This window comes from Tinamus guttatus, unplaced genomic scaffold (genome assembly GCF_059628265.1).
Source record: "Tinamus guttatus ecotype Peru unplaced genomic scaffold, ASM5962826v1 Tinamus_guttatus_pri_ptg000459l, whole genome shotgun sequence".
Classification (NCBI taxonomy): domain Eukaryota; kingdom Metazoa; phylum Chordata; class Aves; order Tinamiformes; family Tinamidae; genus Tinamus; species Tinamus guttatus.
The window spans coordinates 4,862,994-4,874,966 of record NW_028288993.1 but is presented as its reverse complement, the minus strand read 5'-3'; the positions used below and the strand labels follow the sequence as shown (position 1 = coordinate 4,874,966).

At 44.7% G+C, this 11,973-nt stretch overlaps 2 protein-coding genes and 1 long non-coding RNA gene across 3 annotated transcripts; 2 read left to right on the top strand and 1 right to left on the bottom strand.

The window, feature by feature from the left end:
* Window positions 1–1,482: 1,482 nt before the first annotated feature.
* Window positions 1,483–7,606, bottom strand: GUCD1 (guanylyl cyclase domain containing 1). Its single transcript, XM_010217403.2, has 6 exons — window positions 7,525–7,606; window positions 6,233–6,317; window positions 4,665–4,830; window positions 3,887–3,978; window positions 2,110–2,351; window positions 1,483–1,774 (listed from the first exon to the last, which is right to left on the bottom strand). The coding sequence occupies exons 1-6, from the start codon at window positions 7,559–7,561 to the stop codon at window positions 1,683–1,685; spliced, it is 714 nt and encodes a 237-aa protein (XP_010215705.1). The 5' UTR covers window positions 7,562–7,606; the 3' UTR covers window positions 1,483–1,682.
* LOC148593100 (uncharacterized) lies at window positions 6,012–6,285 on the top strand. Its single transcript, XR_015913814.1, has 2 exons — window positions 6,012–6,098; window positions 6,135–6,285. It is a non-coding gene; the product is annotated as an uncharacterized LOC148593100 (long non-coding RNA).
* Window positions 7,607–7,863: 257 nt separating the features above from the next.
* SNRPD3 (small nuclear ribonucleoprotein D3 polypeptide) lies at window positions 7,864–11,724 on the top strand. Its single transcript, XM_088532371.1, has 4 exons — window positions 7,864–8,004; window positions 8,424–8,573; window positions 10,111–10,303; window positions 11,200–11,724. The coding sequence occupies exons 2-4, from the start codon at window positions 8,448–8,450 to the stop codon at window positions 11,259–11,261; spliced, it is 381 nt and encodes a 126-aa protein (XP_088388497.1). The 5' UTR covers window positions 7,864–8,004; window positions 8,424–8,447; the 3' UTR covers window positions 11,262–11,724.
* The last annotated feature ends 249 nt before the right edge of the window (window positions 11,725–11,973 follow it).

The following is an 11,973-nucleotide window of genomic DNA, read 5'->3' as shown; positions in this document are numbered from 1 at the left end:
TGATATATTAGTTCCAGAATGTATTCCAGCTTAGACAACAATAAGCAGAATCAGATGCTCGGCAAGGTTCTGGTCATGTGCTTTTTTTCAAAACTTCTTAAAGGCTGCTGCATTTTAAATACCTGATACCACTTTTTTAGCCTCTTTTGTTCCTTCTCAGGTTACTTCTCAGTAAGTGAACAACTGATAGAAGAAAATGTTTTCTCTTACAAGTAACTAACTTTTTATCATGTTGGAAGTAGAGATTCCTATTTATTATTTTCACCCTTAATCAGCAATGTCTTTTTGTTGTTATTTCTGAGTTCTGTTCGTAAAACTGTCAAAGGTGTGGGATTTTTTGTCTTAAGCGTAAACAAAATTTTGATAGCTTGAATTTAGTATTAATGTCTGTTTTTTTCTACTCACTTTAATATAGGCAGGACTGGAGACAGACATGTAAGAAATTGTGATGGTAAGTCTGAACTAGGTGACTATTTCCTGCACCTTACAATGCTCCTCCTCAAAGTAAACCAGAGTAATACATGAAATGATTGTGAATGAGCTGCTAATAATTTAACTCGGAAATGTCTAACAGAGTGAGTAACTGCAGTTTAATCCAAACACAGTTGCAGTGTAAGAAGAGCTAAAAATCTGAGTTCCTGCCTTTTTACTTTAGCTAAGAAAAGACAGTAATCCTATTTTTTGTTAGTTTTTGCTCTTCTTCAAAGGTCACAAATTTAATAGCAACAGCACAGTTTGACCTCAAATTACAATGCATTTTTTTCAGCTTTATATAGTCCAATCTTTATCACGTGTTTAAAAGTAACTCTCAAAATGTGTCATTAGTGTGTGGATTTTCTGTGTTTACAGTATCCAGTCTAAATACAAACGAATTAAAAACTGGCACGTGTAGGTGGCATAATGTACAGAAGTTCTCACAAAGACTCTTTAAGTCTAAATAAAATGTCCTCGCTTAAGCTTTTGGGATAATGCAAAACTCTGGGCCTTCATTCCTAGAGGAATTGGTCACAAATGAGACTAAGAATGTAGTGCAATACCAATAGCTACACTTCAAAACTTTCGTGACATGAATGCTAAAGCTGTGTAAAGTGAATTTAGTAAATGGGAAATTTCCTTAAGTGTTTAATTCCTACAGTGTAAGACGGTGTTGATAAACCACTTCTAAATGGTGAGAATGCTTTGCTGGCTTAACTTAATATTTTTCCTTCCTTCCGAAATATCCTGCTGAACCTCAAATACATAGGTATAGAATGAAGATCAGCCCTTATGCTTTGAAGGAAAGAGAAAAATGGGTATTTACTATTTTCTCTGGTTTTGTTTACCTAAACCTGTGCATGTATGCCTAAGTGTGTAAGTTCATAAACTGGTTGCTTTTTTTCCATGTGTTTAGTTTGAAAATAATCCTATAGCCAACAAGATTCTGGGCCTGAATTTTAAAAGTGCTGTCAAATATGCAATATTAAAAATGGGGAAAAATGCACATTGCAAAATCGGGTATTTCATCAGGAATAAAAAGGTGAAGACAGCACTGCAGTATAGTCCTAGCAATGCCTATAAAGCCTCCCTTGCGTGTGATCCCACTGCAGTTCAGAAGCAAGGTCTGTGCAGGGGGAGTCCTGAGAAGAGCAGCCAGCTGCCAGGCAGGCTGCACCAGAAACGACTGGAAGCACCAGCTGTGGGTGTCAGCTGTCTGTGTAGATAAAGAGAATATCCTCATCTGTGCCGTAACTTGTCCTGGCTTCCTCAAAGTTACTGATGCTGGTGCTGCATGTTCCTGTTGAGGAGGAATAAAGTATTAGTACAAAGTCAGTTGCCAATGGAAAGGCTCTTAATGCTGGCTCTAGCAGCTTCTACAGAGAAAAGTAACAACTCACATGGACTTCACCTATCAGCTTTACTCATCTGAAGAACTAATTAGTTCTTCTCCTCTCAAAGGCAGTGCTCAGCACAGGATCAATGAATGTGGCAAAACAGCTTATAACTAACTGGTTAGTGATGCTCAAAATGCATGTATGCTGCTGCAGAAGGTCCAGCTGCCTCTCATTACTGACTTTCAGTAACAAGGTTACTAAAGGAGACATCAGAAGGAAGCAGGACTGAGGTACTCACGGTCAGCATAGGCTGGGTTGTTGTAGTAAATACTCCCTGAGGCTTTGTTGTAGCCACACAACACGATGAAATGGCCCTGGTAGTCGGGATTCCTGCAGAAGCATTTCTGCCCAATGGGGAGGAAGCAGCAGTATTTGACAGGGCTTGAGCAAAGATCACACAGTAACAGAACTGCATTCACCAGGACGATGGCTACGTGACCTTGGGACAGATGCTTTTGGATGTCTTGAATGGTTACTGTGCTGCAGGAAAAAAAAATTACACATTTCTGAACACCTTAGGAAAGAGGCAAGTATTAGTAATGTGTGTGGTGATGGAAAGTATTTATGACATGCAGCTGGTATGATTTTTACATGTGACAGGTACAGCTCTTTGCAGTTAAATTCTGAAGGCTTTTTAGGAGACAAAACCTATGTCCTTTAAGGCCTTTTAATCCCACGTCTGCCACTGAAGTGTAGAGCAACAACTCTTGGTTCTTCACTAATATAAATGTAATCTCAGAATGTATTAGATGCCCTGGAGAAGAGTATTAAAGGAGCTGGCAACTCATTCAGTAACGAAAATTGTGGGAAAATCAAAAGTAAGTCTTCTCATGCTCCTAAAAAAATAAAACTCTGTATCTAAAGCATAAATTTTTTATTGGCTGAGTAGTTAAAGATCTTTTATTTATAACGATCTTATACTAATCAACTTTAGTACGTACCCAAATTTGCTTCTGTCACACAAGATTGTCTCTCTCCCAGTTTTAAGTTAGAGCTACCTGATTCTCCATTCTTTTAAGTATATATTTCTACAATACCTTCTGCAGAAAATAAATATTAACCAAATATAATGTCCTTCATTGAGGCAGATGGTATATTCCATATGCATTGGAACTCCTCACTTGGGTAGGTTCCAGATGTTGATCCCAATTGATGTGCTGTTTCATCTTTTCCAGTGCTTCTCTTCTGTGATGCCCCAGCTTGAGCAGTAAGTATGAATTCTGTCCCTGCCTAGATCAAGGTCACCATGTTAAGATTTCTAAAGAAAGGACCTGCCTGTGCCTTCTCTCTGGTCACAGTTTAGGTAATCAGAGGGGGCTATACAGGCTAAGTTAAAAGACACTAATGATTCTGTAATGTGAGGTGCATTGCAGCATTCGGGTAATACTGTGGCTGCTCTATGCCGCTCTCTTCTTACTCCTTATCACTCTCCCACTTTGAAAACAAAAATCTAAACTAAATTCAAACTTAAAAAACGTGTGGATTGGGCAGTTATTCCCTATCGCTATCCCCTATTCACAAGTGGTGAAACAATTTTGCAATTTTTTCCCTTCTCCTAGGTTTGCAGTTCTTTTATTTTACACTTATCTTGGCAAAAGCTCACCTGTCTGCTTTTCCCTTGCCTCTCTGTCTTGGGCCAGAGATCTGCAATGTTTGCAGAGCAGCTGGGAGCAATGGGGTTTATATCCACAGAGCATTTGCCAGCCTTCCAAGGACAGCAGTCCTTATCAGTGACCTGTTAGAGCACTGGGCACTCCCTACTGAGTTATCTTAATGGAAAATCAAATTCAAAATTTAAATAATAGTCATGTCTTGTCAGCAAATTCAAATCACCATTTGGTATCATGACTATCTTTTTCTTCAAACATCATGATTTTACCTAGATGTCCACTCTTGAGACGGACACAGTAAAAATATTCCAATTAACAGGAGGCTCTTACACCAGTTTAACCTGATGATTCGAAGGAAAGCATTGGGCCTACCCTCTCCAAAAAGAAAGAAAACGGTAAGCTTACCACTTCTCCACCAGCACCTTGCAGGCTTTGGCTTGTGCAAAGAGCTGATTCACTCGATTCTCTTCTGTGTCAAAGTGCTTCCTGTAGAATGACTGTGGAGAGAAGTCCAAACTAGGATGAAGTTTACCCTAGTTAATCCCTGCTAGCAAGGGCCTGCATAAACTAAAAATCTGGTTATGTGATAAGAGGTCTCTCCTTTAGTTCTCTCATAATAGGCTAAGATTTCCTGCTCTAAATGATCAGCTCAAATACACTCCTGTTATAATCTCTAGGGGCTATTCAGCTGCCTACATGAAGGAAGTCGCTTGGTTGGTTCTGGGCAGGAACCTGCATCAGAAGAACTGTTGTCAGAATAGGTGCTCCCTGCCTGCCTGGGTGATTCTGAAGAGGCCAATCTGAGCAGATGAAGCCTGAGCTCCTCTCTCACCTCTGAAGGTGGTTCCTGCAGGTTAAGGCTGAGGCAAGAGTGGAGCTAGCACTGCTGCTGCCCAGGCTGCTGTACCTGCCCTCTAGAGAAATAGAGGGCTTCAGTCTCTCAGGCTGTCAAATAGGCCAGAATCTTTCTTGAACACTAAACGAAAACTTGAAAAATTCACATTATGGAATCAAAGATGGAAAATATCTGGCATCATATCTAGCCTCGCCTTGAGAACTGATTCAAATCTTGTTTATAGCAACTGTGGTCAACTGTCAGTAACACAGCAAAACTTTTATAGCGTGGCACACAGGGCTCACTTTTGAAACGTCTTGCTGTTTCGCAATGAATAATGATGCTAACCTGGTTTTTGTAGCCCTTGTCCACTCCAAGTGTCTGGGTGCAGAATTTATGCTTAACACCAAAGTGCCGCATCAGGTAGGCCAGGTCGATGGTCCAGATGCTCTTTGTTAACCGGAGTTCGTGGATGGCTTTCTGGAATTCATCGTTGTCCAGGTGGTTCAGGTACCTAGTGTGGTGGAACAGGTAGGGGAAGGGAAGCACAGTTCTTAGGAGAAGCAAAGGGCGTGCAGCAGCCCAAGCCTCCACATCACGGCACGGAAGAACTGAAACAACGGAACTGGCTAAGATATAACCCCAAAAAACAACCCACAAATGAGCCCACATTTACAGGAAGGGAAGGGAAGAGGGAATATTCAGCTGGCTTTATCATTGACTTTTTTACTGGAAATGCACAGGTATCTCAATTGTTTTACAGTGCTAAAATTATACAGGATGCTGTATGAGGGGTAAACTATACTGAGAAAGTACAGAACTATTCTGAAGGGGTTATAATCTAAATTACGTAACAGCAACATAACAGCAAACATAGGGGTGATACAGGCTAACACCTGCTTCACAGAATAGGTGTATTTAAAAAAAAAGGAGCTGTAAAGGCAGTTGGTAAATATTTAAAGGAATATTCTTGGGCGTTGATGGTAGAAAAGTTAGATGAAGTCAGGAGCAAGCTTAGGTCAGGTTGTAAAGGGCTGGGGAAAGGCAGTTAGAGAATTCTGGAAGTCAGAAAACAGATGGAAATACATGAAAAAAAAGAAAAAGACTGGAATCAAGGAAGCAAGGTAAGAAGATTAATCTTGGAGGCTGACCTCTAGACAGACTGGAATGGCAACAAGGGTAGAGGGAATGAAGAGGGAGAGGTTACAGTAGTCAAGATGGGAAATTACCAGCACACGGACTAACGTCTTGGCAGTAGGGATGGAGAGAAATGAAAATCTTCTGCTTCATATCTACTAAGTGGACATCTAAATAGGTATTTCTCCTGCACCTAAGCTCATGTTCCTCTGTGGAAGGAAAGAGGAGTTCAGCAGGACAGCTACTACTTTAAAGAAAAAAAAATAAAAATAAAAGGGCAATACAGTGAATAGTCTTGAAGTTAAAACCACTTCTGAAACAGAAAACCTTCACCCTACAGAGGGGGATTCAACAAGACAGGGGCAATATATACTCAAAAATATGGGATAAACCTACCAGTCACTTGAAAACAACGTGAATTGCTGTGGTAAATGCTAGTTCCAAATTATAACAAGAAAGCTAACTTTCTATTAACTTAAGCATGCTAGTCTGCAAAGTTCTTACGCGGTGCTAGTCAGATACGTTGCACTGCTCAAAGCATTAAATTATCCAAAATCTCTTCAAGTTTGTTGGTATTTTCTCTTGTTCTGGCTGGAGAGCTGTTCTAGACCGGGGCAGCAGGAATCATCCAAGGTACCAGAGTCCGTGCACTCTCCCGGGGCTGGGAAGTTAAACTCACAGCCGCTTCCACACACCCTCTCTCCCTGGACACTGGTGTCTGCTCTCCCTCTCCCATGGAATGGCATTTCCAACACCTTGAATGTGGAGCAGTTACTTACTGCAGAACCATCCTGGAGCAGGCCAGCCCGCAGTCCCAGTGGTAGAGCTGCTGGATGACTGGCACTTTGAGCTGCACGCAGTCAACTGCAATGAAAACAACACTTAGTAAAACAGGAAAAATGCTTCTCTGTATATACATGTTTTTCCATACCTCGGCATTAAAAAACAACTTGCTCTTCTACAGGTACACTCAACACTACAGTGGTAGAAATCTATGAAGGTTTTTTGGTTGCATTTCACCTGATTGGTGGGTCCTTTTTGCTAGGAAGATGTAGATTTGTTTCATATTCCTGTAGAGTTAAATTAACCATCAAGTGTCTGGTGTAATCTTGTATTATTGTTACATCCCTGTGCAGTATTTTACACTTTTTGGTGGTGGTGACATAATCCACCCACCCTAGGTCCAAAATTGCAGGTAGCTCCTAACTGGTAGCAGATAAGGCACAGCTCTAATGTGTCCAAAGTGGTTTCTAAATGTACTTCTGTGCCACAAAAAGAATTAAGACGCAACAAAAGTCCCCAGGCTTCCATCTCTCGCAAGCCCCATAGAGCTGAGCCTTTCCTACAGATGTGTCTTTTTTTCCTCCGTGATTGTAATTGATTAGCAATTCTAAGTCACCGAAGCTGACAAATGACAATATTTGGCCCTTTTAAATTATACTCTCAATATTTTAGCAACGGGAAGTACGTAATTCCATCCTTCCTGTGTATTTTTGCCAGGCCCAGGGCGCTTGTGGTGGTCTCCCTCTCGGAAGATCCCTCATCACTTGGACAACTTTATTTTCCACAGGCCTCGTTGCTGCTTCAGCCTGAATCAGAGCCAGCCTCAGGGACGTGGCTCAGCAGCTCGGTGGTGACGGGATTACGGTAGGAATTCGTCATCTTAAAGGTCTTTTCCAACCATCGTGATTGTATTTCCCAAGTCTTAGCAGGCTCTTCAATCCCTTCACTTTTGACTAGAGAAGGCCTTTGGAAGTTGCTAATGCAACCTCAGGAGCCCCTCAATGCGGGATGAAAACACGTTCAGCACCGCGGGCTGCTCTCGCTCCGGTAGAATTTTATTTGCGGAACTTCCCAAGCCGGGCCCTTCCCCGCACTAACGTTATGTTACTGCCTAACGAGACGGGAGGCCCGGGAGGCACAAGTCCCTGTGGAGACCCGGGGCTCCTCCCGGGCGTCTTCTGGGCCCTTGTGCCGCTCCGCCCCGTGCGTGCGGCCCGCGGCTCCCCCGGGTCTCCCTTCCCGCTCCCGGCCCCATCGGGATCCCCGCGGCGGCGGCGGCCGCACTGACCTGGCGGCGGCTCCGCGGCCTCGCGCGGGCTCTTCATGGCGCGGCGGCCGCCCGCTCCCTGGCGGCGCCGCCGACCGGCCCGGCCGCGGGCCCGGCGAGCTCGGCGCGGCGCAGGCTCCGCCCGCGCCCGGGGCGGGGGCTGCGGGGGGCGGAGCGGGGCGGCCGCCTCCCCGTGGGGACGCGACACGACGCGACATGACGCGACGCGACATGTCGCGACATGACGCCACGTAGCGCGTCGCGCCGCAGGCGCCCACGCGCAGCCCGCGAGGCCCCCGCGCGGCCCCTCAGCGCGCAGCGGCGGCCGGAACCATCGTGCCGGGGCCCCGCGGCCCGGTCGGCCCCGCGCGCCGGGGGCACCGCCCGCCCTGGCGGAGGCGGGGCGGGAAGCAGCCTCGCCGCCAGAGCCGCTTTCCGCTTCCGGTGCGCGGTGCAGGGCGGGAAGCTGGAGGAGGCCATTAGGGGCTGCGCGCGGGCAGGGTGAGGCCATGGCGGGGCCGTGGCTGAAGCTGGAGCCGGTGGCGGGGCCGCCTCTGGGCCGCCCTCCTGGAGGCCCGGGCTGGCTCCGGGCGGGGGGAGACCCAGCCCGCTGCGGCCCTGGGGTTGGGGCGCGGCCGGGCCGGGCCCCGCTACGTCGCCGCTGCCGCCCCCGGTGCGGGCGGTCCTTTTGGGGCCCATTTCCCTTCCCTTTCCCGGCAGGGAGCTCCCCGCTCCCGCTTCTGCTCATCTCCCAGTTTTCCTCCTGTGCCTGTCTCTATCGAGAAGCCTCTTTAGCGCTGCATCAGTGCACGTGGGGTTTGGGACCAAAGCAAGTGGAAATCAGCTCTTTAAGCCGGAGAAGGTCGTCATCATTTATCCCGGGAAGGCTGAACTTCACTGGCTCTTTGCTTTGCCCGCAGGTGTAGGGCCGCCGCTCCGCAGACATGTCCATCGGGGTGCCCATCAAAGTCCTGCACGAGGCCGAGGGCCACATCGTGACATGCGAGACCAACACGGGGGAGGTCTATCGGGGCAAGCTCATCGAGGCCGAGGACAACATGAACTGCCAGGTGCGTCCCCCGTCGCCAGGGAGCTCTCGTCTTGGCCACAAAGGACCCGGGCTCAGCGGTGCTCAGCTTAAAGAGTGAGGCTCTTGCCAAGCCGCAGTAACCTCTTGTCGCACTCTCTTGCTGTGTGGAGCGGTCTTAAGATTGCTCCAAAGAGGGTAGAGCTGCTGTTTTCTGTGTCCCGAGTAGGACAGGGCAGTCCCTTCAATGGTGTCAGGGTCTCTCTAAGACTTTTTTCCATGAACAGTGTTCCTGCTGGAGTTCTTCACTTTATTGCTTGGGGCTTAAGATTTATTTCTTACAAGGTCTCATTTAAGCAACTGAAGAGTTTGTTTGTTTTAAATGCGTCTGATTTAAGGCATCTCAAGAGGCCTTATTTTTTTTCTTCGTTTTGATAAAAATCTTATTTTTCAAGTCAACGTGTTTTCTTAATACTTAAGAAAAACAGAGTTCTATTAGAAGTGATTTAATGTGAGAAGCAAAACTGAGTTTTATTCCTCTCAGAGTTTGTTCTAGCTCTGATTCAGTATAAAATAAATGTGCTGCTTCTGCCTGACTGGTAGGAGGCCTGGCTTATGTGTCAATGGTCCTGGCTACCTTGTGCCACAGCTACAGTCAGAGGGCTTTGCCTTTAAGGATTTTGGCCTTGGCACTTGAATCTTGGAGTGTTCCTTAGCACCATTTTGTAAGCAAACTCTGTGTGTTATCTGCTCTTGTTGCTGCATCTGCTCTTCTTGCTGTATGATAATGATTAAGGGACTGGAGTATTTGTCGTATTAGGAAAGACTAAGCAAGCTGGGCCTGTTTAGTCTGGAGAAGAGAAGGCTGAGAGGAGATTTGATCAACACGTTCAAGTACCTGAGGGGTGAATGTAGGGAGGATGGGGCCAGGCTCGTCTCTGTGGTGGCCGGTGACAGGACAAGGGGTAATGGGTGTAAGTTGAAACATGGGAAGTTCCACCTTCATGTGAGGAAGAACTTCTGTACTGTGAGGGTGCCAGAGCCCTGGAACAGGCTGCCCAGGGAGGCTGTGGAGTCTCCTTCCATGGAGATCTTCCAAACCCGCCTGGATGCCACCCTGTGCCTCGTGCTCTAGAAATCCCTGCTGGAGCAGGGGGTTGGACTAGATGATCTCTAGAGGTCCCTTCACCCTTAAGCATTCTGTGGTTCTGTATCTTGCTTATATGTATTACTTTAAATCAGTTGCATGCCATTAGGTGCAAGTTACTCTAATTATGTAGCAAGGAAATGCTATGAACATAAGTGAGATAAAAATGGATGCAAGTAGCAACCCTTTTATTGGAATAATCACGTTCAATATTCTTTTTTGTTATTATTTTTTGAGCCTACTTAATTCATATTCTGCTGATGCAAACCTGACAACTTGCTGCAGCTTCTGAAACCTCCAAAAAGGCCTAGAAAGGCTTTCTGTAGAAATGTCTAAGTACTTGACCCGGGTAGTCTTCACACAGAGGAGTCTGAAGGTGAGAGAAACTTTATTTGTTGGAGGTCTCTGTAAACGCTGGCTGTTCTCTTCCCAGATGTCCAACATAACCGTGACATACAGAGACGGCCGAGTGGCCCAGCTGGAGCAGGTGTACATCAGAGGCAGCAAGATACGGTTTCTCATTTTACCAGACATGCTGAAGAACGCTCCTATGCTGAAGAGCATGAAGAATAAAAACCAGGGTTCTGGGGCTGGGCGAGGAAAAGCAGCTATTCTCAAAGCTCAAGGTGAGTGTTGGTGGTTTATGGAGCCCTTGCCCCCTGCTCCTCTGCAGCTTTAGCATTTTGATATGGAGGAGCACAAAAGTTTTCATCTGTATCACTGAGGAAACAAGTAACTTACAATACAGAATAATGACTGGTTTCTCTATTTCCCCCATACATTTTGTCTTTGTTTGCATGTTCTCCTGTGAACGTGGCCTTTACCAGTTTGGACCACTTGGATAAGTAGCTAAGTGTTTTTGTTAAGGAAGTGTTTTATAGAGAAAAAAAAAAAAAGTATTCTCTTAATATGAATCTCTAAATAATTTGGCAGTTGTAATTACCTATGCGCGATTGTAATTACCTGTCCCTCGTTAGCACTCCTCTGAGTAGTGTGGTTACAACAAGTTTGAGTAAGACTTTTTTGGCTACAAAATCCTGCATTAACTTTAGCAGGGGTAGCGAGTAAGTGGGACCTGCTGGGATATTCCGAGTTCTGCTGCAAAATCCCAGTGTGAGGTTTTAAACATCAATGAAGTTTCTGACACAGCAGCTCTACCATGACGCAAATTTCCTGTGGTTCAGAATTGTGACAGATGAGAACATACACAAGCTGTATTAATGCCTTTCTGTCTCTATACACTGCGTTGTTTCAAGTGGCAAAACTGTAGATGTTGGGCCTGGTTCTTCTCACAGAACAGTCCTATCTCTCTCTCTCTCTCTCTCTCTTTGTGTTTTTGTTTTGTTTTGTTTTTTTGTTTGTTTGTTTTTAATGTTATATCAGCTTCTGAACTTTGCACAGTACTCTTCATACTGCTAAACAAGAGACTTTGACATTTATGTTTTTCTCAGTTTCTGTGGGGGAGAAAAAAAAAATGCAGTTATACACAATTCACCTGATCCTTAATATTTTCTTCCTTCAGTGGCTGCAAGAGGAAGAGGCCGTGGGATGGGCCGTGGCAACATTTTCCAGAAGCGAAGATAATTTTGGTCTTGACCGACAGGCTTGCTTTTTTTTTTTATTATTATTAGGGAATGTTAACTTGACTACATGTGCATCAGTATCCTTTTTTTTTTTTTTAATAAATATTTCTGACAAAAAAGTGTATGCTCTTATATGACAGAATTCCTCTTGGACACATCCAAATCCTGGCTGCTTTTTATAGCTGAGAAACATATGGTAGGTTTTTACAAGACTTAAAACTGTTTTGTGTGCAAAACAGAGGGCTTGGCACTTAGGTTTGACTTTGGTGTGTCTTTTTGTATGGTGGATTGAGTTTTAAAAGATCTTCTTATTTCTCTTGCTAAATCCTATTAAGGATCACCCTCTAAAGAAAAATTAGGAGGCATTTTTGAGCTAAACAGAGGCAACTTCCTGAGAAGCAAAGCACTACTTTGTTTTGCTTCATATGTTGAGCAGTACACTGATATTTTTCCTGTATTTCATTTTATTTTCTCTTTGGGAAATGTTTTTCACTAATGTGTGCATGACTTAAATATTTGATATATAGGCCTAGCCTGAGGCTCAAGATTCAGGTCTAATCCTTTTGGTAACTAATTTGCTTTCTCCTCCACTCTACCTGGGGAGATAAGTTCATTGACAGAATATAAAATACTGTTCTTTTTTTTATTTTTTTTCTTCTTTTTATTTTTTTTAGGAGAAATTTGAAATGTTTTGTGAATTCTAAAGCTAGTCA